The sequence below is a fragment of the Cantharellus anzutake genome (genome assembly GCF_015039405.1).
Source record: "Cantharellus anzutake strain C23 chromosome Unknown EI90scaffold_44, whole genome shotgun sequence".
In the NCBI taxonomy this organism is placed as follows: domain Eukaryota; kingdom Fungi; phylum Basidiomycota; class Agaricomycetes; order Cantharellales; family Hydnaceae; genus Cantharellus; species Cantharellus anzutake.
The window spans coordinates 426,919-454,645 of record NW_024066994.1 but is presented as its reverse complement, the minus strand read 5'-3'; the positions used below and the strand labels follow the sequence as shown (position 1 = coordinate 454,645).

At 48.8% G+C, this 27,727-nt stretch overlaps 10 protein-coding genes and 1 non-coding gene across 11 annotated transcripts; 5 read left to right on the top strand and 6 right to left on the bottom strand.

The window, feature by feature from the left end:
* Positions 1-666: 666 nt before the first annotated feature.
* On the bottom strand, positions 667-2,322 carry EI90DRAFT_3069205 (Pyruvate/Phosphoenolpyruvate kinase-like domain-containing protein). The gene is made up of 10 exons (XM_039061142.1): positions 2,196-2,322; positions 1,995-2,128; positions 1,856-1,942; positions 1,592-1,795; positions 1,523-1,538; positions 1,359-1,468; positions 1,222-1,299; positions 1,108-1,168; positions 919-1,046; positions 667-865 (listed from the first exon to the last, which is right to left on the bottom strand). Exons 1-10 carry the CDS (start codon positions 2,296-2,298, stop codon positions 812-814), a joined length of 975 nt encoding a protein of 324 aa, XP_038913163.1. The 5' UTR covers positions 2,299-2,322; the 3' UTR covers positions 667-811.
* Positions 2,323-2,391: 69 nt separating this feature from the next.
* On the top strand, positions 2,392-7,007 carry EI90DRAFT_3146428 (AAA domain-containing protein; the record flags this gene model as incomplete). The annotated part of the gene is made up of 12 exons (XM_039065412.1): positions 2,392-2,733; positions 2,785-2,955; positions 3,300-3,377; positions 3,510-3,938; positions 3,990-4,272; positions 4,317-4,594; positions 4,652-5,593; positions 5,639-5,760; positions 5,972-6,238; positions 6,279-6,390; positions 6,437-6,634; positions 6,696-7,007. 12 exons carry the CDS (start codon positions 2,392-2,394, stop codon positions 7,005-7,007), a joined length of 3,534 nt encoding a protein of 1,177 aa, XP_038913162.1.
* Positions 7,008-8,540: 1,533 nt separating this feature from the next.
* Positions 8,541-10,050, bottom strand: EI90DRAFT_1876443 (thaumatin). The gene is made up of 6 exons (XM_039052293.1): positions 9,886-10,050; positions 9,715-9,828; positions 9,460-9,658; positions 9,083-9,384; positions 8,878-9,015; positions 8,541-8,816 (listed from the first exon to the last, which is right to left on the bottom strand). Exons 2-6 carry the CDS (start codon positions 9,817-9,819, stop codon positions 8,805-8,807), a joined length of 756 nt encoding a protein of 251 aa, XP_038913161.1. The 5' UTR covers positions 9,820-9,828; positions 9,886-10,050; the 3' UTR covers positions 8,541-8,804.
* Positions 10,051-12,572: 2,522 nt separating this feature from the next.
* On the bottom strand, positions 12,573-14,759 carry EI90DRAFT_1876391 (uncharacterized protein). Its single transcript, XM_039052292.1, has 7 exons — positions 14,291-14,759; positions 14,154-14,232; positions 13,891-14,101; positions 13,544-13,829; positions 13,302-13,488; positions 12,756-13,252; positions 12,573-12,683 (listed from the first exon to the last, which is right to left on the bottom strand). Exons 1-6 carry the CDS (start codon positions 14,485-14,487, stop codon positions 12,860-12,862), a joined length of 1,353 nt encoding a protein of 450 aa, XP_038913160.1. The 5' UTR covers positions 14,488-14,759; the 3' UTR covers positions 12,573-12,683; positions 12,756-12,859.
* EI90DRAFT_3069188 (fatty acid/sphingolipid desaturase) lies at positions 14,464-16,455 on the top strand. Its single transcript, XM_039061141.1, has 5 exons — positions 14,464-14,767; positions 14,839-15,301; positions 15,358-15,376; positions 15,427-15,818; positions 15,872-16,455. Exons 1-5 carry the CDS (start codon positions 14,598-14,600, stop codon positions 16,283-16,285), a joined length of 1,458 nt encoding a protein of 485 aa, XP_038913159.1. The 5' UTR covers positions 14,464-14,597; the 3' UTR covers positions 16,286-16,455.
* A 51-nt stretch (positions 16,456-16,506) lies between these two features.
* On the top strand, positions 16,507-16,598 carry EI90DRAFT_t182. The gene has a single exon. It is a non-coding gene; the product is annotated as a tRNA-Leu (tRNA).
* Positions 16,599-16,885: 287 nt separating this feature from the next.
* On the top strand, positions 16,886-19,061 carry EI90DRAFT_2929486 (uncharacterized protein; the record flags this gene model as incomplete). The annotated part of the gene is made up of 11 exons (XM_039054987.1): positions 16,886-16,929; positions 17,015-17,118; positions 17,213-17,376; positions 17,438-17,633; positions 17,685-17,854; positions 17,906-18,040; positions 18,091-18,150; positions 18,200-18,518; positions 18,578-18,753; positions 18,814-18,842; positions 18,902-19,061. Coding segments are annotated over 11 exons (1,557 nt in total), but the record flags the coding sequence as incomplete, so codon positions are not given.
* Positions 19,062-19,137: 76 nt separating this feature from the next.
* On the bottom strand, positions 19,138-21,186 carry EI90DRAFT_3156418 (uncharacterized protein; the record flags this gene model as incomplete). Its single annotated transcript, XM_039066053.1, has 9 exons — positions 19,138-19,579; positions 19,636-19,720; positions 19,777-19,921; positions 19,979-20,132; positions 20,188-20,319; positions 20,373-20,465; positions 20,520-20,579; positions 20,636-20,965; positions 21,022-21,186. 9 exons carry the CDS (start codon positions 21,184-21,186, stop codon positions 19,349-19,351), a joined length of 1,395 nt encoding a protein of 464 aa, XP_038913157.1. The 3' UTR covers positions 19,138-19,348.
* Positions 21,187-21,280: 94 nt separating this feature from the next.
* EI90DRAFT_3069184 (armadillo-type protein) lies at positions 21,281-24,267 on the top strand. The gene is made up of 10 exons (XM_039061140.1): positions 21,281-21,693; positions 21,743-21,963; positions 22,020-22,112; positions 22,172-22,200; positions 22,256-22,528; positions 22,583-22,720; positions 22,780-22,864; positions 22,919-23,019; positions 23,074-23,447; positions 23,502-24,267. Exons 1-10 carry the CDS (start codon positions 21,339-21,341, stop codon positions 23,972-23,974), a joined length of 2,142 nt encoding a protein of 713 aa, XP_038913156.1. The 5' UTR covers positions 21,281-21,338; the 3' UTR covers positions 23,975-24,267.
* On the bottom strand, positions 23,939-25,105 carry EI90DRAFT_1875813 (uncharacterized protein). Its single transcript, XM_039052290.1, has 4 exons — positions 25,040-25,105; positions 24,827-24,990; positions 24,667-24,770; positions 23,939-24,597 (listed from the first exon to the last, which is right to left on the bottom strand). Exons 2-4 carry the CDS (start codon positions 24,854-24,856, stop codon positions 24,042-24,044), a joined length of 690 nt encoding a protein of 229 aa, XP_038913155.1. The 5' UTR covers positions 24,857-24,990; positions 25,040-25,105; the 3' UTR covers positions 23,939-24,041.
* Positions 24,828-27,694, bottom strand: EI90DRAFT_1876089 (uncharacterized protein). The gene is made up of 11 exons (XM_039052291.1): positions 27,636-27,694; positions 27,115-27,584; positions 27,010-27,058; positions 26,537-26,957; positions 26,244-26,485; positions 26,090-26,192; positions 25,870-26,023; positions 25,728-25,816; positions 25,290-25,679; positions 25,040-25,168; positions 24,828-24,990 (listed from the first exon to the last, which is right to left on the bottom strand). The coding sequence occupies exons 2-10, from the start codon at positions 27,576-27,578 to the stop codon at positions 25,074-25,076; spliced, it is 2,007 nt and encodes a 668-aa protein (XP_038913154.1). The 5' UTR covers positions 27,579-27,584; positions 27,636-27,694; the 3' UTR covers positions 24,828-24,990; positions 25,040-25,073.
* Positions 27,695-27,727: the final 33 nt, after the last annotated feature.

Genomic DNA, 27,727 nt, shown 5'->3' with positions numbered 1-27,727 from the left:
GGATTGCCATGTCTACGCGCTTGTATCAAAAGATTCCCACGATGAGCTCCGCTACGTATTGAGAGAAGCGCATACATTTTCAATGTCCCATACTCATATACGTATCAAAATGGAATCTATATCCCACGTGGGTATTTCAATATTATTATGGGACTATAATTATGGCTACTAATCCAATATGTGTGGTCAGGAGGATTGTTTTCAGATGAGGACGCTGCCCATCAATGATTGCTGCACGTGACTGGAATTACGGCTTGCCGACTTCATCAATATATTGATCCGTTCGGCGACACACATGTGGTCGCGGGATAACAAGACACACACAGTGACATGTCCACCGGAGACCATTCAGTTCTGTATGAAATGGTTATGCCGGATATACATAACCATTAGAGGTAAAGTCGATTCTTCCTCAACTGGAATGTCGCCCTTTATCTGGGTCATGCTTGAAACACTGAGTATTCTCGATATGATGGGGGGGATGTATATACGATGAAAGAGCTGTTCGGGTAAAGTCCCAAGTGCGAAAGATACTGGTACTGGTGAGCAACAGTACTCTGAAGCGCGATTTTTTAAATTACGGAGTTTGGCTGGAATTTTGAAAATAGCAATATGAGACATGAAGACAAGCAGGTACTTGCCACATTATCTTAGTCATCCGCTCACCATTTATTTTCTGTCATTTTTGTATAATCACATGACCCATCTGGTCATTCATCCAAATCCGGCACGCCGATTTTTTGTGCACCAGTATTCAGGGAATTGTGCAAAGCATGTTGGCGCATGATGCGAGGAAAAAGAAGGATTGCCATTATTTTGGGATCGGAAGGTTTGCAGCTATCGCCTTCGCTAAGACTGCATTTGCCTTGGATGTGGCTCGTGAACATGCAGTAGGACATGTGTGATGTGAACACGCACCTGCTTTACCATGGGCTCGTCAATCATTTCCCTGGCTCCGTCATCTAGTTCAAGCCCAAACGCGCCACGCAGTTCTGCCTTACGCGCCCGCTCCATTCCGTGTAGGATCTTGGCGGCCCGTGCAATTTCTGAAGAGGCAGAAAATGGTATATAAATCACCTTGAATACGATTGGAAACCGGTCCTGTACCCTTCTCAGTTGGTAGAAAAGTAGATTGTATAATTTCCACTTGCGTGGGATGGATTGCTTGCTGAGGGCAGATTAATAGGTACTGTCAGTAGAACATGGATGTTACGAGCTCGCCTTGCCATCGTAGCCGAGCGCCCGGCCATCCCGGCATTCTTCAAGAAGGTATCCCGGATCTTTGTAGTCCACACAAACCTACGTGACAACCTTGAACCGTCAATCGCGCTAAATGATGAAAAGTTCACCAGCCGTACCATGTCAATTGATTGCAACCCAAAGGCCTTGGAGGCTGAGACAATCTTGGATCGGGCGTATAAAAGTTCGCTTCGGGACTTGGATCGAAGGACACCCGTGTCGGCACAATCTAGCGAAATTATTAAGGGCTTTCAGAGCTTCAGAATCATTTCAGTGGCCATACAGTCTTCAGCAGCGAACTAGATATGGAGATCAGAACAAATTCAAACACTTGGGAGCGCGTCGGGCTCACAAGTAACGCTATTATACGCAGATCTGGATGTTTCCAGCCGGCGATTTCCCCTACCGCCCATAAGGCCTGTGCACTCTCGATGCTCGCGACAACATCCAACTTCAGCCCGCTAGGGATGTGTTTCCCAACCTCGGTAAGGTGTTGTGCAGAGTGCACCTTGGGAACAACCCATGTTTGAACTTGACAGCCTCGCGGCACACTTAACTGAAGGAAGACGGAAATAAGAATGGCTACTCAAGCTCTGTTGCTGCATTGAGGGCTTACGATGCCGTGGACATCTTGTGTGAAGAACTTCGTATCTATAGCGTTGATTCGGACCGCCCTTCGATACGGAGCAACTTTTATGTCCTCCTATTAACTTGGACATGTAGGTGGGTTTGGAGATGAACAAATCAGTGCTTACAACCAAGAAGTTGAGGAGGTGGTTGAGAGCGACACTCTTTTGGGAGGGTGCCACACTGTCTTCTAGATCGTAAATAACCATGTCTGACGTAGTGATGGTGGATTTTTCAAGCATTCTGGCGTTTGAACATGGAACTGATAAGAGGATATGATCAATTCATACATGTACGGTATATTGTCTCACGTCTCAGAGAGTGCGTACCATATAGCCATGATCGCCGCAGCTTCTCGACACACGAATCAGTAGAAAAAGGTCTCCGAGGTGTGAGGAAAGGATACGAGAAAACTCTAGATTTAGCCAGCATAGATGTGCGGGTAACAAGCTGTTATTATTGTTTGTTGTGTCCGGGCCCCGCGTTGAATTCTTTTCCTTTTTGGTTTTGCGTCCCCAGCCTGCGATGCCCCCCGCCCTGAAACGCAAATCTACCACGCCGGATCTCGACCTTGACGCGTTATTTGCTGACCTTGACTCATCTGCTAACCAATATGTCTCTCAAGTGCAAAAAAGGACATCCAAGACGCGTCGATTGTCGAAGACTCCTGCATATGTAAGCGTGTCATCTGAAGAAAGAGAGCCTTCCACTAGTAGCTCTGCAGTGGAGCTCGTCTATTCGGGCACTTCTAGTCGTACAAGGAACCAAGTGGACAGGGAGATGCAACTTCAGATGTTGTGTGACGGATTGGATCAGAAGGAGAGCAAGGTTCTCCCATTCTCGACTCCGACGCGTTCCAGGACTCAGGTGCGTATGCATCCATGGAAGTTCCTTGCTCCAACGCCGATCTATTGTTAGGTGACCCCGTCAAAAGGAAACGAGATAGAAGATTATGACTTAGGGGCGCTAGTCGACGGCGTCGATTGGGACGAAGAGTTTGTCTTGACTCCGGCAAAGCCCACTCGCTCTAAGAAATCAACGCCCAAAACCCCAACACAGAAGGCTCCATTATTGGATAAAGCTGTACAGGTACGTGAGGGACGGGACGGGGTTGGGCGTGCTAATTCCTGTGGCTTCAGTCCCCATTGCTCCGAACGTCCTCGGTATCAAAGAAGCACAAATCACCACTCGTTGGTTCCTGCTTTTTTTGTACTGGTGATCATCACTTAAGCCACATTCCAGAAGGACTCTCCAATAGCCTCCTGTGACCTGGAGTATCTCTGCGATGGAATGGAGAACTGGTCTGAAGATCTTGTGCTTAGTGAAGATGAGCCCAAAACAGGTGCCCGTCCTGTGAGTGTACCATCCTTCGCACGAACGATTTCTCATCGCTGTGCCAGTCCAAAGACATGACGACGTTCTTTCCGCCAAAGCAACAAGTCCGTGATTCTTGTACACGTTGCGTTGTCCTGAGTGTGATGGAGACGCGAAATGTGGGACGGTTAGAAAAAGTAAATGCCATTTACTTGTCTGTTCAGCAACTCATAACTGCTTTTGTCGTAGGTGTTAGACGTTCAAGACGACAACGGTTGCACTTTGCGAAAGGTCATTCTCCGAGATGACTGGGCGTTTACCAATATCAGTCCGGGGATATTGTAAATCTTATTGGGGATTATGCACTTGGCTACTCTTGGACCCAACCAACTATGACCGTTTCATCAACGCGAAACATGATCATCCTCCATCCCGACATTCTCATACCTGCCACCTCCGTTTCTGAGGCCCCAAGGTGTATTCGGAAGCCAATCCTTTCAAACCTGATCCGATCGCCTTTGGATGTCACTCCTTCAACAATCTTTGGGCACATGCTGCACGAGGTTATGCAATCATGCCTGGCTTCTGGAGAATGGAGCAAGGAGTTCATAGAAGAGAAGATTACCCATGCCGTGCGTTCAAGTCTTGATCGGTTGATACGCGTGAACGTTGGCATTGAGGAGGCTCGTGTGGAAATGCGAATGAGAGCACGAGGGTTGGAAGAATTCAGCAAGCGGTTTATTGCGGATAAACCCAAGGTACGATTGTGATACAATGATCTGAGCCTGGACTAACTAGGTATTGAATAGCCGGACGCATTTTTGACCGAACGCAGGTCTACTGCCTCCACACCCGCACGGATCGCTTTGACTCAGTTGCACGATGTAGAAGAGACAATCTGGTCCCCCACTTATGGTCTCAAGGGTGTGGTGGATGCTTCAATGCAGGCACATATCATTGAAGAGGAGAAGCTCTGGCCAGCCGACCGTTCTTGGACACTCCCTCTCGAGATTAAGACTGGACGATCCGCAGCCGAGTTAGCGCATCGAGCGCAGACTGCTCTCTATACTTTGCTAATGTCTGAGCGCTATGGTAGGAGGATTTTTCCCCATATTTCCAATGCTGAGCCAAGATAGGTGTCCAAATCCCCAATGGGTTGCTTTACTACACGCAATCGAAGGAGATTCTCCGAGTTCAGGCCGCCAGAAATGAGATACGAGGACTCATAGTCGCACGGAATGAGATGGCTTTGTACATGACAGCGCGCACCTATCTGAAGTCCCCGCGAGTGGACGAAATAACAGCGGAGCCTGTGTTACCACCAAACCCGAAGCCTTTCCTACCGCCAACCATCAATGACGAGTGGACATGTTCGAAGTGCTACGCCGTTGACAGTTGTATGCTGTATCGAAAGGTCGTATGAGCAGCTAGATCATTTCGTAATTGGACTGACGGATAATCCTGTTGCCAGGCTATTGATGGTGTTGTGGACGACGGATCCCCCATCTCGGAACTCTACCAACGTAAGACAGGGCATCTCACCGAAAAGCATCTGGAATTTTTCCGGCACTGGGAATCCCTTATCGCCCTTGAAGAAAGCGATCTAAACCTATTTCGCCGAGAGCTTTGGACCATGACCGCCGAAGCTCGTCAAAAGTCAGGGCGCTGCTTTGCAGACATGGTTATTTCAAGTTCCCATAACATTCCCCTCGAAGAAACAGAGTATTCGACAAAGGACCAACGGTACATCTACGAGTTCGTACGCTCTCCCAAAGCAGCAAGGTTCAACGCATCTGGCTTGTCGCTATTAGATGGTTTCATGTCTGTCAACGACGCAGTATGTGTGTCAGTGGAACCCAATCTCCTTGCTTTTGCTCGTGGATTCGTCGTTGGGCTGGAACCCGCACGTGTGACAGTTGCGCTCGACCGCGAGATTGATTCTGCAATTACGGAGCGCGGACTAACTGATGAGCAGAAGAAAAAACAAAAGACAGAAGGCATTGTATATCGCATTGATCGTGACGAGTTGTCAACGACCATGAATCGTATTCGAAATAACCTGACGCAACTATTCTACGAGAAGGGGGACAAAAAGAGGCGCTCTCTGATCGTTGATTTGGCGCCTCCTACCTTTGATGAATCACGCATTCCACCCGATGCGGACATTCCTCCTGGGCTCAACGAGAGTCAGGCAGCTGCCCTTCGGAAGGTGATGGCGGCAAAGGACTACGCTCTGATTCTTGGCATGCCAGGCACGGGGAAGACAACGACCATTGCAGAGATAATTAAAGGCTACGTGAAGATGGGGAAATCCGTTTTACTCACATCATATACCCATTCTGCAGTTGACACGATTTTACTCAAACTTGTGAATACCAATATTAAAGTGCTGCGGCTGGGAAATATTGACAAAGTGAGTCTTCGAAGTTCACACCACTGTGTTGCTGAGGTTCGCTAGGTACATCCCGACGTTCGACACTTTAGTGTGCATGAATACAATACGGCGACAACTATTGAACAACTTGAACAGCAACTCCTTGCGCCACCAGTTGTAGCGACGACGTGCTTATCAATTGACCAGTGAGTTGGCTGGTATGAAGTTGTCGCTCAGTTGTTCAACTTCACCTAGTTCCCTGTTTTCTCGCCGCAAATTCGATGTTTGCATAGTGGATGAAGCCTCACAGATTACGTTGCCTACTTGCCTTGGGCCATTGAGATTCGCTGACAGTTTCGTTCTTGTCGGTGATCACTACCAACTACCTCCCCTGGTTCGGAACCTCGAAGCCCGCAGAAAGGGTCTTGAAGACTCATTATTCCGGATCCTCTGCAATGCCCATCCCGAGACCACTGTGGATCTCGTGCATCAGTACCGCATGAACGAAGATATCATGCTTCTTTGCAACAATCTGATCTACAATAATCGACTCCAATGTGGTTCGAGTTCTGTTGCAAATCGAAAGCTCGGGATCCCAGATCCAACGTTCATCGACAATTTGCACCGGGTACCTAACTCATGCACATTGGGTACCTGCTGGTTGTCGGAAGTTCTGGATGAAAGGTCAGCTCATTCCCATTTCACGACGTCATTACATATTTAGGAGTCCATGTAGACGCAAGGTGATTTTCATCGACACAGATGATCTCCCAGCAGAGGAATCACGTGTGAGTGACTTAGTGCAGAACGAGGTAGAAGCAAGCTTAGTGTACCAGGTAATACGACTCCAGCGGCAACTCGTCGATACTAATGTGTCAACAGATCGCTAACGCATTGTTTGCCTCGGGAGTTACCGAGACGCAAGTAGGAATCATATCCCTGTACCGCCAGCAAAACAAACTTCTTTCCCTTATGCTTTCCCAGTATCCTGACGTTGAAGTAATGACTGTCGATCGGAGCCAAGGTCGAGATAAAGATTGTGTTATAATATCGATGGTTAGATCCAACGACCAAGGAAACGTATGTGCCACTTTTCCTTGACTGCCTCTACATTTGTCTGATACTTCTCCGAAAATATCAGACAGGCGACCTGTTGAGAGATTGGCGTCGAATTAATGTCGCTCTCACTCGCGCTCGATCCAAACTTGTTGTCATTGGGTCACGAAATACCCTCAAAGTGGAGCCGTTACTTGCCAAGTTTCTTGCCTTGATTGACAAAAGAGGCTGGATACTTCGTTTGCCAAAAGGGGCCAACACCTTCCATGAAGATGTTCTGCCTGGCAATTCAAATGCCGTTGTAGATGCACGACACTGTCCAAGGCGTAGCAAGCAAAGGGTCGAAGCTGTCCTAAAAGGACGAGGATTGCTTCGTGACGTAGTAAATGCGATATGATCAAGCCTTATCTTGTGCTCTTCGTCGGCACTTAACCTCTCCCTGTTAGAGGGCTGGGAACCCTCCGATGCCACCTCGTTCCTCACAACGTTGTATATTCGATCAGTCTTGAAACTGAAATTTGTATACCTGCAAGTCTGTGATGTTCGAATGGGAAAAGGTAGTATTCAAGAGTCAGTGGGCAATTCCGGATACATCCATATCACGGTTAGGAATATTTGAGTCTATGGAATGGAAGATGCGTGCTGGCTTACACATAAGAGACCAATTCCCGCAGGCAGAGTACACTACGTATACGCTGCCAGGTTCCAATTCGGGCCTCACTGTAACTGTAACATAAAACTTGTAGGTCCAGCTCACATACTGTTTATTCTCTATGTTTTTGCTACCTTCTTAGTCCGGTGTTCGCCACTAATGATTTTTATGCATTCGGGCTTGGTCTAGGCACCGCTTGAGCCGCTTTACTTGGTCAACCCTCCACCTGGGTCTGTGTTGTGAATATTCGGTCATGCTGTAGGTGAGGGAGTTTTTTATGCCCTTCAGATTCCTTCGGCAAATTTATTTGCAGTAGGAGTTCATCAGATGTTCCCGTGATTTGATTGTTTCTGAGTTCCTTGCTTTCACATCTCCTGCGCGAAAGCGAAAAGAACTAAGGGCGTCAACGAAGACGAACGTCCAGCTTTTAAGCGTCGTTTACTCGAGTATAACGTGGAACAAGAGTAATCGCAAATAAGTGAAAGTAGGGCGACCAGATTGGAAAAACTCCCGGAATGATAAGACGGTGGTAATAGATTAGAGATAAACCCAACATCAATTATCGGACGTCTCACCGACATAATGTAGGGTCGGGATCCTTGCGAAGCACCGAGTCAACTGTTGCTGTCTCACAACATAAGCTAGTTTAGTTTGTTGCACTTATTAGGCACCCGGTTGTTGTTGTTGTTGTTGTTGTAGTTTATACTGGATATTTAACCTGCAGACTGGAGCTACTCGTGAGAGCGCCAAGGATAGGGGTCGACAAAAATAAAGTGAGAAACTAAAGAAATAACTCCGATTAGGGTGTCCTTAATCTCTCTGATAAGGCGTTGCCTGAATGCTGCTCCGCTTTTGAGTTGTCGTGTTGGGTTGACCATTTTTGGGTGTCGATTTGGGTAGGTCGTGTCCTCAATTCAAAAGTCTCGGCACAAGTCGGGTCATGGTGGCACGTGACTCGCGAGGCGAAGTCTAAGAGTGACCACGAGAAGTACCTGGTTTGGACCCAAACCCTCATCGACGAGGATGGGCCATCTTACCTGTTGTAGCGAGAGTTGGCGGAGTCCGTTTTTGCGGTGACTTGGCGCGAGGAACACGATGAATTCGGCGAAGTCCGCCACAACACAGTTAACAGACTTGAGACCACCCCGTAGATAGAGTCGGTGTGCCGGAAATCAAGGGGAATATAAAAGGGACTATCAATGGAGATGAATCCCTTTCCTCGAGCATTGCTCCCTCACCAATTCCCGGTGTGACTCGTCAAGGTTGGACCCATAGTCAGCCGTAGTAGCCAGCTCGCGTAATTGAGACTTATCAGCTCAGTGTGCATTGTTCACCGACAGTCACATTGAGGCACACAGGAAAAATCCATTTGGCAGGGCCTCCGAGGTATGTTAGGATACTGGGGGTGACGTTAGGTTAAGTTCATTGATGGAGAGGCTTCCAGGAATTATAAGTGACCCCCAGAACAACTGGCCGGGGGATTGCAGATTCTTTATAACGAAGTATGAAAACCATCAAATAAGTAAATGAACGCTGGACCATTCAGGGGCAGAACTGAAAGTTGAGCACCTCAGCAAAGTTTGTCATCATAGTTCAGAGAAGAATCCCCACTCACAGTAATAGTGTAGTCAGATGCATAGGAAGCGAGGCAAGACCACAAGGCGGTGCCAGAACTTTCATCGTAAGCATAAACGTAAGAGTTAGGGCAGTTTGACTTGAAGTAGTTGTAATGAGGGACGCCGGATGGAGGACACTGTTAGTTGCCATGGAGCACACTCCTAAAATCAGCTTCTGATAGTGGGTGGAAGACAGCAACGCACGGTGGCAGGGGTACTATACTGGCCACTGCAGCACGATGGAGAGTTGGACGGATTAGGATCCACCAAACAGTCAGACTTGCATCCAACGGGGAAACCAGTGCTATCGAACGGCCCCTTCAGGCTAGCGGGGCAGTTAGGACCAAGATCGACAGGGCAGCTTGCGGTATGGCACGCGGAGGTCGATGGTGTTATTTCCAAAGGAAGATTGTAGCCATCGACAAGGGATACATCGTAATAGTCACCGCCCCCTGCCGAAAGGCTGAATTCAGCGAGTGTGGCCGGCGGGACGCCAGTACCAGTCGCTGTCCAAGGATGAGGAGGTGGGGAAGAAAAGCTGAGAGAGCTGAAAGGAATGCGAGTAGAACAAGGATACTTACTTGGATCGCAAACAAGACCACCATTGCAACCTCCATCAAGACACGAGTTAGGACCTGGATTGACGGAGAAATCACAGCCTCGACGACCCCAAATGCGACCAGCCTGCCAGTTGTCGGGTACGGTGAAAGACACGGATGTCCCAGCGGCAGCCTGCCAACCAGTTGGGTAAGAAGGGGCCGGGTGACCGGAACCGGTGAACTAGGTGTGTTCGTTTGTGAGCGATCCATTTCGTTGTTATGGTAAAGTCGTCGCACCATAGCAGGCCAAATCGTAAATGGACATGCATTGTGCACCGTAAATGTACGGGCACTAGCAGCGACGGTGAAAGCAGCGACGATGAGCGAAAACTTGATGAACATGAGGAGGTGCTTTGTGAAGGCTGGTTGTTGCAAGAAAGGAGAGGAGCTATATATCGGGACACCCACATTTTCGCCAACGGCTCAGTACTCGTGAGAGGTGGAATATCCTAAGCAACGATCAGGCATCATGCAGGGCCCCCTTTCCCGGGCAAGCCACCCCACGGGGGCCACGCTCCACCCAGTCGTCATAGGGTCATATAAATTCTACCCCAAGAGCGCTTAGTCTGCTGGCAACGGGCTGTCCTGATCAAAATTAATAGCAATTCGTTGAAGGGGCGCAGGCGCGTGCGAGTGAAGTGCCATTGACGGCGACCACCGAAATGAACGGGAATTAGATTTGTAGCTGGTGAACCTCGATATCCATTGGACCATTTGCAACGTTCATTTGTTCAAGCCAGTGGCAGAATGCGAGTAGTGGCGAACAAGTCACCAATGAAGAAGCTGAGCAACCGAATTCCGAGTGACCTGACAACTTCACAACCGCTCGTGCAGGCTTCTGATCAAGCCCCTGGACATTGGAACTATGACCGCTTTCCGCACCTCGGTTTCGTGTCGCGAACAAACAATCTTGAAAGCTGCTTGCGACGAGCCATATTCATTCACTGCACACGCTGTGTTTGTCCTTTCATTTCTACTGGTTCCAATGGTATAATTCTCTCGCCACGCTTCCATAAGTTATTGCCATATATTGGATGCGTGCCACATGCCATCACACCATCCGTTGTTAAAATCGATGGAAACTGACTACAGCGCTAACGTCGAGGTGTCTAGACCTCTGGCATACCTCTGCTACTCGACCCCGTTAGAACGCGGGCAAAAATTAACACCGTGACTATGGCGCATATTTTGTAACAATGAGACAGTTGGCCACTACGGCCGTTTCACATGTAGATAAACGTGAGAACAACAGATACATCGAAGCAGAGAGGAAAAACTTATTTGACGCCTCCGCGACGTTAAGTTCCAACCGCTCCTTCATAGGGCTTCCAGGGGGGGGGCACTGTTGAATCGGGGATTGGAAAGGTCCCCACTCACAGTAGTCGGATGGGTTAGGATAATGGCCCTTTAGGCCACCAGGACAGTTAGGGCCAAGACCGATAAGGCAGCTCGCGGTGTAGCAAGCAGAGGCAGATAGTGTTATCTTCAAAGGAAGGTTGTAGCCATCGATAGGGGGTATATCGTGTTGTCCCTTCCCAAGAGGCTGAATTCAGCGAGAGTAGCGGGCAGGACGCCAGTACCAGTCGCTGCCCAAGATGAAGATACGGTGGGGTAGATCCGAGAGAGTTGAAGGAATGCGACTAGAACTAGAATACCTTGGATTGCAAACAAAACCACCATTGCAGCCTGCCTGGATTAACGGAAAAGTCACTATTTCGATGACCCCAAATGCGATCAGCCTGTCAGTTGTTGGGTACGGTGAGGCTCACAGATGTCCCAGCGTCGGCCTGCCAACCAATGGTGTAAGAAGGGGCGAGGTTACCGGGACTGGTGAACTAGGGATGTTCATTAGCGAGGGATAGGAGCTAGATCTTCATTTCGTTGTTACACCACGGCAGACCAAATCGTGAAGGGACACGGATTGTGCACCTACGTACGGGCACAAAAAGCGGCTGCGAAAACGAGCCAAGGCTGGTTGTGGTGGAGCAGGAGAGAAGATAACGTGCGCGATTTAGTGTGTTGGGGCACGCCATTGCGACCATAGGTCCGGTACGTGGGAGGTGCAGCAACGATCATACATCAGGCAGTTCCCCTTTTCCGGGGACCAAACCGCTACACAGCAACTCATCGCCATGGGGTTTAAAGTGCAGCTCCGCAGCAGCTGCAAGTCCAATGCTCCTGATCAGGTTACTGGCAAGGCACCGCCAGAATGAAAAGTCCCGGTTTCACAGATCATAGTCCGATTCAGTCAAAGGGCTGTGGATTCTGAGGAGCGTGGACGCGCTCCCCAGCAGAAGCGCCCAATTTCAACATGCGCATTACGCTGCATTTCGGACTGTTTGAGATCGGAACACCAGTATTTGCGGTGGGGGTCCGATGCAAGAGTCTGTGGGCTCGTTCTGATCGAGCTTCAAATGAAATAGATGGCACCGCATTGTTTTCTTTTCAATCAAAAGAATGACAAAAACAGGGCCGCCCGAAACTCCACCTGACGGAATGCCGTCTTTAGTAGGCGCGGCGAATGACACGGACGATCAAGAAGGGTGGGAATAAGGACCGAGAGAGATACTAATAGAGGCTGGTGACCTGCCTACGAGAGAGGTGCCCTAAAAAAAGAAATGTATTTCGGAACTATCAACATACCTGTAGCTACACTTCCTCATTTCTGACAAGTTTGATGCAAACAAATGGTAGATTTGCAGTATGAGTAGTGGGTACTTGCCGCGTCAGGCGGCGTCCACCAGCTATTTAAATGAATACGATGTTTCGATTTTGGAAGGGGTGTACCCAGTACATGCACCGCTTCCAATCCCGCACTCCAAAATATAATAATGCTTTTAGCCGAAGGCATTGTGGATAGCCTTGACTCCTCCATTCTCATACAGATTGTCACTGTTCTCTCAAACACCACCGTTTGCCTGGGGTTGGGTGTTTCTTTGCCAGGATACACATTGTGACGTCCTTCGCCTCTGTAATGCTCCTGTCCAGGTTTAGAAAGTTCTGAAACGTCCACCGGGGCCAATATTAAGAGAACTATCCATTCGGCTGCGGAATCAAAAGTGCATGATCATTGGTGCAAGAGGGTGTTTGGAACTGCACTGTAAGTTACAATGTCGATTTCGATGTGGCCATCCTGAATCGCGGTCAAATAACAGCGATAAGAGTAGCGGGTAATGCCGCAGCAGGCGGCGTCCATCAGTTATGTACTGGTATATGCCAAAGATATATGGTAAAATCAGCCAAGGGTGTGAAGGGGATCCGTGTGTTGGACGGCTAACCTAGCCTATGACACATAAATTTGATTTCGATGGAAATCCATCGGATCGCAGCAAGTATCATCCTGGGATGGGCAGAAATTCCCTGACGTTTCAAAAGAGAACGCTCATAGCTCTTCAATAAGAGATTTTGACGATGCTCGAAGTCTCGTGGGTCCCCTTTCGCTCTTCTCACCATTGCAAATAACAAATGCTGGGTAGGGCACGATTGGAGATCTCTCCTGCTCAATAGTGGTCAGCTTCTCTATTTGCTCTTCCACCCCAAGTCGGAGACCGTTGAGTGCAGATGCAGGTGCCGATCGCGCCTGTGCAGCGTAAAACCTGACCTTCATAGCTGCCAGATTCCATTTCTTGGAAGAAGCGTTCTGGAAGAGGTGGAAGAGATCCGAGAAAACCAGGAGGAGATGGGGAGGAGGGGTATACTCTGGAGGCATCAAAGGCGGAAATTTGAGGAGTATAAGAGCATCTTGAAGGAGTCTGATCATCAGTGCATTTGAGAACTGAGACGATTGTAAGGGGAGAAAATAAAGCAGTAACCTTCGAACGCACCGACTCATCTCGAGACCATAACTCGGTGATCACCTCTTCCACACTGCGGAACGCCACCGTTGAGCGACGGTCGAGTAGAAAAGGCGCAGTTACCGCTATGTCCTCCCGGGATGCATCCTGGTCATTGTCGAGCAAGACTAACAGAGGTGATGTAGCCAGATGCCTAGTTGTAAAAGCGTATGATAGTCTTCCGCGGATATGTGAGATGCATCCTGGAGCAGACACATGAGGAAACAACGCACAAGACAGAAACTACATTATAAAGTATCGGGTGACTCGCTGGGCACATTTTGGTAGGTGCTGACAACATGGCATCGAAACTCTCCGTCAAGGTGGTCAATTCCCCAAGGGAAGAATTCGTATCTTCGTTTTCTGACTCCCACCATGGCTTCCAAGACTGGGAAGCGACATCATGGAACGAAAGCACTTCCTTTGCAGCTTTGCTGTTTGGATCCTTCAACATCTTTGTAAAAGTAGCGCGCTCATCGTCATTAAGGGCCGCCAAAACCTCGCTGGTTGTAGCTCGGTCTAATTAAAAATGCATATCAGAAGGAATAAACACAACGAGAGAAGACACGAAAATCCTCACCTAGATCCAGGTCCCCCAGTCGTGCAGCGAGGGAGTCTTGCTTGTCATCCTCATCACTATCGTCCGGGAAACCCTCAAGGTCCTCTTCTTCCAGTCGCTTTAGCATATCAAGGATTCTTTTTCTCTCTTCGTTCGTTCTGATTTTGCTGTCTGTTTGTATGTCATCCTCCAACACCTTGCGATAAAAAGGCTCGGTGCACTGATTGTGAGCCTGAATTTGGCAAATAAGTCCACGACGAATGTTGCGCGGGGGGGTTGGGTACTTGGGACTTATAGCATGACAGGGAGCAGTAGGCGGCATTGCAGGTTGGGCAAGTGTAACGAGAAAAATTCCTTCCACAGCTGAAGAATGCCATTAGCAACCACATAGAAGCCAACAAATGCAGTATATCCCGCTCACAACGAACACAAAGGAAGCTCTCTCCCCGATGAGGCTACTGGGACCGATGCTGATGAAGAGTAAATGTTCAGTAAAGATTCCATATAGTGGGGCAATTGAATAATTTGAATTGGAGCAACAGTGGTTCCGGTGACATTTGTGCATAGACGCCCTACGGATGGGGCCCTCTGGTAGTCTTCCCAAGGACCTGCCAGCATGGTCTCGCTCAAAAGTGGCTGACTCAATCATTGCCGGTCAGACTATAGTTATTTATCATGACCTTGTTCTGCGGATCACTCCCTCCTGGCTTGATGCGCATCCTGGCGGAATGTTGGCTATTCTACATTATGTAGGAAGAGACGCCACGGACGAAATTGAAGCATACCATGATGAAACAACTCTCAGACGCGTCATTGGTTTCGCTGTTGGTCGCGTCGAGATTGGCGACACCGGATGGGAACCCTTCATTCCTCCTGTCCAGACTGGCTGGGTTCGAAGGTCTTCGCCTTCAGGCGGGAGATGGGAAAAGACTTCCGATGAACGAAGACCAGGCACCTCCGATGGCCTAGACAAGTTGACTCTAACCCCCATAACCATTCACGTTCAGAGATCTTGCTTGTTAAAAAGCAGCCCAAATGCGGTGACAATGGAAATGCATGCGGGCCGGGCCTCTCTACAATTACGCCTCCCCCCAGTAGTCTTTCATTGATTGAACAGACACAGCATGCTCGTGCATATCGGGAGTTACATCGGGGGATTCTGAAGGCGGGGTTATACCAAACTCCATATTTAGCCGGATACGGTCCCGAATTCGCTCGTTACTTTTCCCTGGCACTGCTGTCTTGCTTTTTTTATTCGCGGGGGTGGTTTGTTTGCAGTGCTCTGTTCCTGGGATTACTTTGGCACCAACTCACATTCATTGCGCATGATCTGGGACACATGGGTGTAACGCATAATTGGGTTTTGGATAGGTTAGCTGGGATAATCATAGCTGGATGTTGTGGTGGTCTTAGCATTGGGTGGTGGGTTGATGTAAGTCTGGAAACCTGAAACTTTAACCAGGCACTCAAGTTCGTTCGCACTCATAGAACCACAATATACACCATCGTATGTGTTATTTTCCTTGTGCATCTACTCGGTTCTCATCCTTGTTATAGTGGTCACGAACCACCCGACTCATGACCCTGACATTCAGCATATTCCTTTCTTTGCAATCAGTCCCGCCTTCTTTCGATCACTGTACTCATCTTATTATGAAAGGATCATGTCCATCGATGCTGTATCGCGATTCCTCCTCCCCATTCAACACCGACTATATTACATCGTGCTTTCTCTGGCACGTTTTAACTTATACGCGAATTCATATTGGTTTCTGTGGAAGCAGGGTTTCAAGCTCCACAAACGTCTATGGACGTGGTGGGCCGAAATTGCCGCTATAGTTTCGTACTGGACATGGTATTGTGCCGCCGTGAAAGGTTGCGGTCACTGGAAATCGGGGCTAGCCTTCGTTCTCGTTAGTCATGTCGTTGCCAGTCCAGTTCATGTTCAAGTACGCTATTTATTATTTTTCTGGGGTTGTTTTTCTCATCCTTGAGGCGGCAGATTGTTCTCTCGCACTTTTCCCGTTCAACTGCGGACCTAGGGCCAACTGAATCATTTGTCGACCGACAATTACGGACAACTTCCGACGTGATATGCTCGCCCTCTGTCGAGTTTATTCATGGCGGTCTCCATCTACAAGTGACACATCATCTTTTCCCCCGTCTTCCTCGCCATAATCTCCGCCAAGCAAGCATTATGGTGAAAGAATTCGCCAAAGAGCAGGGCCTGGATTATGCTGAGTTTAAATGGGTGGAGGGGAATCGGGAGGTGCTTGGGGTGCTTGAAAGCGTTGCGGAGCAAGCAAAGATATTTAGTATCGTGGCGAAGAGCGAGGTTCAAAGCAAGATGAATGGGGGTGTCTTGAAGGTCGATAGTATCGATGACAGGGTTCATCCCGATCCCAGCGTGGGTTGAAGGTGCTCAAGAATTAATATTGAAGATGGTCGCAATCTACATACGGACAACAGGTTGTGCGAACAGAGAAAGGCAACGGCCTTGAGCACAGACCCAAACGCCTAACAATATGACGTAGTGATCATCGGAATACTTGGACTGAAATGGCCTCTGATGCCGAAGGGTCGAAATGTTAACTTTAGTAAAGGGTATAACTGCAAATTTTCGACCAGACGGTCGCCGGTGAGATGGCCGAGTTGGTCCAAGGCGCCAGATTAAGGTTCTTCATTCTGGTCCGTTTCGACGGGCGTGAGTTCGAATCTCACTCTCATCACTTTTTTGACCTCAATTTCCTGAATGCTCGTGGGGGCACCATCATCACCATCATCACCATTCAGCCTTTTTGCACAAGATGTGTAAGAATGTCTATTTACGCAGTCTGAACCTGCACTGAGTTATGCTAAGTGACGGTATTAAGCATGACACTGCCACTACTGTAATCCCAACCCATGTCACAAACTGTAGAAGCTACGGATATAGAGACGGCTACGGCCACAAAAAGGCGTGTACTGGCACTCGCTATCGTGTTTAACGCTGCTGACCGTCTCCGTGGTGCACAGCTCCCAACCAAATGCCCACACAAGACGATACGATCGGCAACTTCGGTGGGGTTTTCTGCACGATCCATGCTTCTCCGTGAACACTGGACTCACTCAAGCACCACTATCGGATGTCATTTTCTGTCAATAGGCTCTGGGCAGCATCTGGACAGCAAGCGCTTGAGTCGTCACGAGTCCTAGTAATCCGCGGCACCGCAACCTCCACAAGTATATTGAAGAATCTCGTCTTGCCAGGTACGATAACCATCCCCAAACCCTTTGCGGTTGATCCTCACCGTTGGGGTAACTTTGACTAAATAATTTTGCTGATTCTCTCATCACGCATCAGGCATAGGCTATTTCACGATTCTGGACGCCGGAGATGTGACACCTGAAGATGCAGGGAATAATTTCTTCCTTCACTACAACAGTATCGGAAAGCCTCGCGCAGAGGAAGCAGTCCGGTTTCTTAATGAGATGAACGATTCCGTACAAGGAGAAGCTGACACATCGGTTCGGTCGCGATGTATCTGTGTGGTCATGTTCAACTCACTGGGCATACGTCCGATTATAGGATATTTCCTTGGTTATTACTCAAAGGCCCGAATACTTCAAAACTTTCCATCTCGTAATTGCTCACAATACGTCTGAATCCGTTCTTGCACCTGTCTCAAAAATCCTGTGGGAGGATCCCCTTGCTCCTCCCTTGATAGTGGTCCGCTCAGCAGGTTTTTTGGCGGACTTTTCTGTTCAGTTTCATGAGCACACTAGTAAGTACTATCCCGCCCCACGGGAGCATGCATTGAATTAATCATTCATAGTTGTTGACAGTCATTCGGAGGACTTGCCATCCTATCGCCTAGATCAGCCTATCCCCCCGCTTCTGGAGCACGCGCTTTCGCTCGACCTGGATGGAATGGACGTTACAGACCATGGCCACATCCCATACTTTGCGATATTAGTGAGGGCAATGTACGAATGGAAGCGGGCTGTAAGTTGTGCCGCTTTGTTTTGCCGGATCCAGTCTCAGAATTATACCCAGCATGGAGGAAACGCCCCTTCTTACAAAGAACTCAAAGATTTCAAAGAACAGATCGTGAAGATGAAAAAGAAGGATGACGAGGAAAATTTTGATGAAGCTGTGTCTCAAGTTTACAAAGTGTACCAGAAGACAACGGTTTGCTTTTAATGCTCTGTCATCCTGACCAATCCTCAAGCCGCTTTCAGGTGCCAAGTAATATACAAACAATGTTTTCTGATCCCAAGTGTGTTAACTTAGATGAGAATGTAAGCACATTTTACAGTCTCAAAAGCCCAAATTTACCGCATTTCCCAGTCGTCTCCTTTCTTCATTTTGCTCCATGCGCTCTCGATCTATACCAAGTCATCGAAACTTTCACCCAACCTTCTGCCCCTCTCACCCACCCTTCCCGATCTTAAATCTGACACGAAATCGTACATTCACCTCCAGCAAATGTACAAAGATCAAGCAAATGCTGAGAAAGCCGAATTCAAGAGCATCTTGCAAGAAGTCGTAAAATCTATTGGTTCTCGGGTTATATCGGATTCTCTTATCGATGAATTTGTCAGAAATTGCCATCAACTTAGACTAATGCGGGGGAAGGCTTGGGGGGAAAGCGACAAGAAGGGACTCTGTGAGTGTTGTCGGATCGTCCTAGCATACATCGTATCGTTGAGCGACCGCGAATCACAGTGCAGTCCATCCTAACCAATCCAGCCCAAGTCTCCACGAACCTGGCACTCTCAGCTCTTTTTGCTTACGAGGCGAAGAATTTCCACTTCCCCACTCCAGGCTCCGATGAAGATTTGGCCGTTCTTACCACCTGGGTATATGACGTGCTTGCGAAAGCGGAATGGAAGAGTGAGGAGGTTGTACAAGCTGGTGTGGTGGATGAGGCCGCCACGGGCTCCGCGGAGCTGACATTTGAGCAGCATTTAGCTAATGCCCTTGCCGAAATGTGTGTCATTTTTTTGAAATCCCGTTTTGGTTCTCGACTGATGAATTCGTTGGATCTAGCGTCAGAGCGCCAACAGCTGACCTCCCAACAACAGCGGCTCTGCTTGGTGGTTTCATTGCTCAAGAGGCAATTAAGTTAATTACGAGGCAGTATATTCCCATTGATGGGACTTGTGTCATTGATATGATTTCGAGTACAACGGGTACAATCAAGGTGTAACACATCTTCAGCGGAGTCAATGAAAAATGAATGCATTGCGACTATCTCTGCCGTCACCTTTTTGAATCCCCTCTTTGCTGTCATGTCCGCATGACGATAAAGGTGCTTGTCTTGGGCTCGTGGGGTGGGCATCAAATCGGGGATTGTTAACCGGCGGGCCGTGGGAGGGGGGCGAAAATCAGGGGAGGGATACAGGCTAGTAAGGCTACACAAGATCAGCAGAATGCGCGAAGAAAATACACCACGAGAACGAATTCACAAGAAGCATAGGCATTCGAACAAAGATTTCAGACTGAACGATCATCAGAAACCATTTTGGACAAGTAATGTTTCGTGAGCAAGAGAGCACCCGGCCCCCGCCTAGAGCGTATTCTGCAGTTACAAAATGTTGTGAATCCTTGGATCAGGCGAGGAGCAGATATGCTCACTTTAGCGACCCAATTGGCGATGTATTCGATGAGGGCCGAGGTCTCCTCACCAACAGGCCTGATTAGCTGTGGTGGGAGGAGATATCCATACTGTGATAGTTGTCAGCAGTGACACGCAAACTAATAGCAGTCAATGTTTAACATACGGTGCCAGTATCTCGCAAGGAAATGCTATATGTGAACTTCACGCCCGCCTCGCTGTAAGCCCAATCGAGTACACTCCCGGGTGCGCTATTTGCCAGAATCAGTACTGCATTCACGGATTATCGGGGGGAACGAAGATCTACCTGTACAGGACCTCGCACGCAGCACCAGTGATCATCGAGACTCCATGTACTGACTTACTGGCTTTAGACGCGCCTAGTGCTAATTCGATTAAATTCTCCGCGTTCGGAGGGAGTGTGTCGCACGAATACGAATACGGATACATGACTGTTTATGCAGAGAATGTCAGTAATTCCCGTCACAACATGTTTGAAGTAAACATACGCATCTGCCCGTAGCTCCGAAGGTCAAGAAGTATGCGAATGTTACTGGTCCTTTCAATATATGACGCAATAGCGTTGACCTCAGGCGCTTCGAATGGCCCGGAACCCCCATACCAATGATGGCAAGGGTCATCAGAGGTTTTCCAGTACTGGCCCTGAAATATCAACAGAGTAAGGGTCAACTCATTAAGAATCAAGGGCTTGAAATACCCAATTGCGATTCATATCAATGCCGACGCATCCCTCGTTCTTGGTTGGTGAGCGGTTCTTGTACCAAAGGCGATCCACGTCCCATGTATGGACATAGCCGTCAGGGTTCGGAATAGGAACTATGGTGAACGCCTGAACAGTCATCAGTAAACGAACGACTTGCGTCGGTAACCTGTTTCTCTCACAAATTTATTGAGAAGGTGGTTCATGGATCCACCCTGGTCAGAGGAGACAACTAAAGTGTGGGCAAAATATAACGCAGTGGAGGTGGCGATCCACTTCATGAACTGAAAGTCAGTTGTGTTTTGGGAGCCAAAACCAGGGATACACACGTCGCGGGCGTGCTGTGGCCCTAGAATAATTACTCGGGGCCTGACTTTTCTTCCTCCAGGCTAGAGAACGCCAAAGTCAAACTATTGCGAATCATGTTGGCACAGCGAGAACCCACCCTCTCAATTTTGATCCCTAAGATTTCTCTACTCTCCGTGCTCTGCCCCATCCTTACCAGCTCCACGTGAAGGGGGAAAGTGCGTGCGAGCTCATTGGCGTATTCGATGACGTCTTCGAACCGATGATAGTCATTGTGCACTGGTGAGTGAAGACTTTCGAGGCTACAAGTCAACGAAGGGTTGGGACGGAATTGGTCTGGGTGTTGGTAAGGGGGTTGGATCACCCTAAGAGAGGCATTAAAGGATGCAAAGGATGAAGGTAGTTGAGTGGTATCAAGCCGAATGTCGACCCAGTTGTTGGTAACCGTCCAGACATCATAGTTCCTTGACTGAACCAGCTATCAGCAGTCGAAGGGACGCAACAGTAGCGATGGAGTAACAAGACCTTGGAAAACTCGAGGATATCACGAATTTCGCCGGGAGACGTCACATGAAGACGAGCAACCGGGAATGATGGCTGAGGCTGAAGGCGTTGCTGCTCATGAGAAAACGGCCGGCCAAGTGAAGATGGTAGAATACAAAGAACAAGAAAAATCACACTCTTCAACATCTCTTTTCCAGTTGTTGCGATCGTGTGGTGGTCGGGCACGAGACCCACAGAACCGTTGCAATACCAAATATTTTGGCACACGACACGATCGTAACTTTCCTATTCTGTACATCGGCTGTGCCCGTCCAGTTGTGGCCCAAATACTCACCAAGATGTCCACCTCCAAACTGAAACGCAAGGTTCCCCCCGGCGCTTCGGAGCGGCCGGTGAAGAAATTTGGAGGCGGTAATTCTACCGCCTTCACCGATGACCTAAAACTGAAGGCGTCATCACGATCAAGGAGAAAAGAGCAGGCCGACCCAGCGTTGAGAAGGAAGAAGCTTCCAGTCACTGCTTCGCTGGGGGATCAGAACGCGTTCGATGACCAGGATGACTCTTCTTCAGGTCAAGAGGATTTTTTCCCACTCGAAGCGGCCGAGGGTGATGACCCACCTAAGGCAGACGAGGATCCTATGGAAGTAGACTCCGGGACCGTAGGCTCCGGGACCGCACGGAAGGGTAGTCATTGTAAGAAACCCTCATATATCTCTCTATTACTTGCTCAATTTTTTTTCAGATGAATACCACCAAACGCAGAAATTATTAGCTCGAGAGCGACAAGCTTCCAAACCTAACGCCGAACTGCTTGCCAAAGCTAAATCACTATGGTCACTCGCTCATAGGAGGGACATCTCCAGAACCGAACGGCAGAAATATATTAACGACCTTATGGCGGCCATTCGTGGCAAGGTGCAAGAGGTTGTCTTCAAGCACGACGCAAGCCGGGTGATCCAAACTGTAGGTTTGCATACTCGACAACAGATTCACTGTACACCAACGTTGTGTGATGCTAGGTCGTAAAGTACGGAAATTCGTCACAAAGAGAAGAGATCGCCTCGGAGCTGAAAGGACAGTTCCGAGTATTGGTTCAGAACAAGTACACTAAAGTATGTGTGTAGTCAGTATCTGCCTCCCTTGGTCAGTGTCTTACTCCGCGCCCCCGTAGTTTATTGTCCTTAAACTAATCCGGCACTGGTGCGGCGTTTTTGGGTTCGTCGTGACTGACTGAGAAGTTCACCCGTTCGGACAGTTCTTCCCAGCGCGCGTCCATCCTCTCCGAACTCAATTCCAATCTCATTCGACTTCTCCTCCATCGCGAATCATCTCAGATCATATCTGATGCCTATGACCTATACGCCAACTCCGCCCAACGAAATCAAATGATGAGGAGTCTGTACGGAAAGGAAATGGCCCTCTTCCAAGATAGCGAGGCGCCAAATAATCTGAGAGGGATGTTGGAAAAATCCGACTCTGAAAAGCGGAAACGTATATTGGCGGCTCTGAAAGAGAATTTGTTGACTGTGTAAGTTGACGTCTGGTAATAAATAGCTTACAGTTTGCTGACGTGTTGACTCAGATTTGATGCTTCAGATAAGGGGGTAGTTGGGCATGCCATTGTCCATCGAGCTCTTTGGGAGTACCTTCAAGCGATCGATGCGGACGGTGCCATTGACGAAGGGGGGAAGGACCGTCGCCGTAAAGAAATATTCGAAAGGCGAGTGGGGCAATTTGCGGCTCTTGATATGATGTTCATTTGGCTTACATCTCAATTAGCTGTCAGGAATTAGTAGCCGAGATGGTGCATACAAAAGATGGGAGTCGGGTGGTGAGAGAATTTATTGCATGGGGAACGCCGAAGGTAGCATTACTTCCCTCCTGACTTGTCGCGGCATTGGGGTGACGTACGCTTTAGGAACGAAAACAAATAGTTAAGGTGCTCAAGGAGTACGTTGTACGCATATGCGGCGACGAGGAAGCGCAGAAAGTGCTCTTTACCGCCTTCGACATCATAGAGTATGTCCGCTTTGTTGAGGGTGCTATTCGATCCCGTGCTAATGAATTGCCCAGCGACACTAAGCTTGTGATCAAGTCCTTTGTGTCTCAGATCATCTCACACGCGTCATCTTTTATTCTTCCCTCAACTACATCGCAATCTTCGCTAGACTCGGATCAAAACCTCGCTGCGACCCGTCGCGTCATTCTTTACCTTCTCGTACCACGATCTTCACGGTACTTCTTTCCTAGCATGAATGACATACTTGCTGCAACGGATGAAACCCGCTCCCTGACGTCGAAGAAAGATGCGACTGCTCGAGCGAAAGAGATCAGAGAAGCTTCTAGCGATGGCCTCATTCAAGTAGTCATCGATAATGCTGATGATATACTGAGAGACCCTGGGGCGAGTCTAGTGTTGCTCGAGATAATGTTGTGCGCTGAAGGAGGTATGAGCTATCCTCTGACTGAATTGTCCCTCTGGTTGTTCACTGCCACAACAGATAAGTCGAAGGCTACCGACGCATTGATTGATCTTGTTTCTAAGCCTTACCCAACGCCGCCATCGCTCCGCAAAGAGGGCGAATTGACTCATCTCGTTGACATCCCCCACTCCTCACGGGTCCTGAAGATCCTCATCCAAGGCGGCCATTTTAACAAATCGGAAAACTGTGTCGTTCCTGCACCATCTTGGGATGCATCTGTTTTCGCCAACAGATTCGTGCAATCATGCAACAAGGATGTCAAGGACGAGGAAACTGGGAAAGAAATGAACCAGATCGCAAGAATGGCTGTCGGAAATGGGGTGTTTGTGGTTACTGAGCTGATTCGATGCATCCGCCAAGGAGGCAATGAAGATGCGAGAAAAATATTGACGGGTGTGTTCGGAGATAGCTTTGTTCAAATCGTGAAGTCAGGATCGGGAGGAAGGGGTAGGGAAGCATTATTGCAAGAGGTGTCGGCACTTCGAAGTTGAGAGGCGTGTTGGTTGGCTGCTATGCCAAAACATTACTGCGGTTTCTATAAAAGGTCGGGTCACCGTTTCATTTAGGTCTCACTGATCGATAACGGAGTGTGCGCGCAAAGACGGACTCAAAGCCACTTCGCCATGGGTGCGCAGTGGATGATATGGCTGAGTGCACATACGAAAGCAGTGGATAAGTTACAGAGAATATACAGCATTGCAATAATGCAATAGCATAAGCTAGCACATCCTTAATGCATTCATAAATATTCATTAACGTGGGGTGATGTAATGGATCGAGTTCGTTTCTGGTGGAGTTCCCCGGAAAAAAACCTTGATGCGCGACTTTTTGATGCTGGGCTTCTATCAGTGAGTGCTCCTCATTCCCCTGCTCAGCCATGCACTCGTCGCGATTGGGTGAGCTGGTAACGGAGGAGATGTGTAATCCACGGGAGATGCTGGGGGTGGTGTGGGTGGTGGTGGCAACAGGCGTCGATCGATCTCGAACATTCCCTTTACACCGGAGCACCGGCAACCACAACCAGTCGGACACCAACCTCCTGTTTTGGGTATCAGATCTCTCCAGCATATGAGATCTGCTGCGTGAAGGCAGCGGGTGCATGTGTGTATAAGACCTAGGAACCTGATAAGACAGATGGGGTACATGCTTGAGACGACCTACGCTTAAGATTCATATGACATACACAACACTTGGAGTTAGGATTAAATCCTCTTCGTTTGGAAGTACGACAAATTTCACCCTCCTTATGCTTTGACCGGCGGCAAAGCTTGCAAAGCATCGCGATGTCTTGGAAAGGCGGGGCGGTTACAATCACAGCACGAAGAAGGTTGAGGAGTGCGCACCCAGTGTCCCACCTCCGAGGGTGAAGTCATTGCGGCTTTGATGCACAGTGAGATTCTTCAACAACTCGACCCTGGCAATCTTAAGGTTCCATCGATCTAAGATGTTCGCGTAGGCCTGGATGAGCTGGTGGCACTCGCTTTGCGTCGACAAGTTCATTGACACCCTGAATTCGAATTATGAGCATAATGAATTTCTGAGCGCGCTCCACTCACCGTTCCTCGCGCTCCATCGGCTTGAGTCCAATTGTCACGGATTGTTTGACGGTTGGGGGTTTTGGCGCAACGTATTGGGAGATCGACAGGTGCCTCTTGCGGTTCCCCTGTGTGCTACCGGCGTTGATCCTGACGGGAAACGAATCAGAGCGAGATTTAGCAATGCCATCGAACCCAACATTCGCAGGCATTGCTACGAGCATCCTCCTGCGCCTGAGCTCAGCGATTTGGCCTTTGAAGGACTCCAAACCTTCGTAGCTCTCCAAGGGTGCTGCAGCTGCGTTTGAGAGCTCTGCCCTTGATGCCACACTTGCTCCCGACACGCTCTTTTCTCTCCGAGAAGCTGGGCTGGCGCTGTCCGATGATCCTCCCAGAAGATTGCGATAACTCAAAATGCTTGACCATGAAACCTTTGAAGAAGATAGAGACAATGATGGCACACCCGAACTAATGCTTGCAGGCGAAGGCGCGGCTATGGGGACCGGACGGGAGCTTACTTCTGTTCTCGTTGGGGGCTTAGCCGTCATGACAGTGACTGGGGTATGAATGGTTGACGACGGGACTACAAGACTGAAGTAGTCAATGGCGGGAACAGCGGAGATTGAGTTTGTGGTTGGTTGAGGCACAGAGGGAGATGGAACTAAGACAGCATCATAAGCAGCTGGAACTTGCACAGATAGCTACATACCTTGTGGCACAACGGCATCAACTTTCAGCATGAGCACTGCCAGCATAGCGAGCATTTGGATGTTACATTCTGACCTGAAATGCTCCACCCTAATTTTACAGAATCGTCAGTATAACATCCCAACGTGGAAACCCTGGTTTACATTATGTTATAAACGAAAGTGAAGTCCCTTCCCAGAAACGGCTTCACGATGCCTGCTTTCCCATCGGAACCAGTCTTCGGGGATCCTGGCAAGGCATGGACGAGGGAGTCGCGGAGCAACGCCCAGGAACGTGCCAAATCCGGACGTCCATGAGCTTGAGAGATAGATGCACTTTTTCGACAAAAGGCCAGTGGATCATTGATTGGTACCTGATACGCACACCCAAGGGAACGGTCCAGATTGTCCAATTTCGGAAACCGTTTGATTGACACTTGCCCTTCGACATACGATGGTGACGAATTAGGGTCTCTGGTACGCGAACGCTAATTTCACGTGTAATCAGGAAATCACAAGTTAGGACATGCAACATTTACCATTGAAGGTCGGATAATGAGGTTCTCTGTAAAGTTTGTTCTTCGCTTGCGTTTTGTATCCACGTAATCTCGAGGGATAAAAGGTGCGTCAGTTGCAAGCCTCGACAGACCCCACATTGCATCGAGCAGTGTTCCACTAGTGGCCCGGTGAAATTCATGTGAGGAGCGATTCATTGTTCGAGTAGGAGAGTCTCCAGGAGGTGCTTGCTTCCGCTGTATCCTGAAAAAGGTGACAAGTTGGCCTGCGCAACAAGGGTGAGGACCTGGGGAACGGGAAGAGCACAAAATCGTACCATCGATGCCAAAAGAAGCGAAAGTGTGTCTTGTTTTGGGCAAACTTTGATAATCAAGTAAAATGGGAGCTATGAAGTCTTGTCGTGCCAGGTGGGGTACCACGACCTCGTCATCAGAGTTCGAATCTGGGAGTGTTGGTTTCTTGTACAATCCCAGCAGGAATAACAGGCACAGTTCAAGGGCAGGAGCCTTGGTACCAAGTATACGCCTAAGATTACGTAGAAGGATGGCACGGGTCTTCATTGGTATGTCAACCCCTTTCTCAATCTCCACAGACGGTTTTGAAATGGGTGACGTTGAACGAGGATATTCTTTCGGAAAGTTGAAGAACGTTACCCGCATGAATGTTGCTGAGCCTTCTTCACTCCAGGGGCCATAAAGGGTAAAAGTACACTTGGTGTTCTTCTTTGATGTTTCAGTCTGACGCAACAAGTCGTTACCAAAGACCACGATGATTGTCACGTATTCATACCTTCTCATGTTGAACCTTACCGTTGAGTTTCTTCATGACTAATGAAATTCTAGCGGTGGTTGTCACAACCATTGGTAAGTCTAAGAACAGTTCAGCCCAACATACTCATCAGGAACATCTTGAGGTAGGTCTGGATGTTCGACAGGATCTCTTGAATGGCTTAAACTTCTTGCACCACTGCTCGGGGTCCCTCTCGTCCGGGATGGAGACGCTGCATTGCTCAGGTCCCCTCCAATGAGTCCAATGGAGCCCTTGTCGCGCCTTACTTTGACGCTTGAAAACCACGCAACCTGATCCATACCGCTACGACGCCCCGGGCCATGGGGAGGCAAGGTCATATTCGAGATACCCCCTGAGACAGCATTCGCATGTGTCATCCCGGCGACTGCATTCGCCATAGGCGATGTTTGGATCGTCTTCCATTGATATGGTGTGCGCCGAAACTCGATAGAATCTAGTTGTGAATCAGGGTTTTTCAGGACAGGCGAGAGTGGCTCAGACCCATGAGTTTCGTCTAGAACGTCTGGAAATGTGCGATATGTGATAGGAGCTGCACCACGACGCGGCATGTGCTCCTGAGCCGAGTTGAGTACCTATCCACCAGCCCAGCCAGGAAAGCTGCTCACTTTGATGGGTACGCCACGAACATAGCCCACTCGCTAAAGTCAGGCTTCATGATCGTTCAACAAATACAACAAGGAACAAGCATATTCACCTC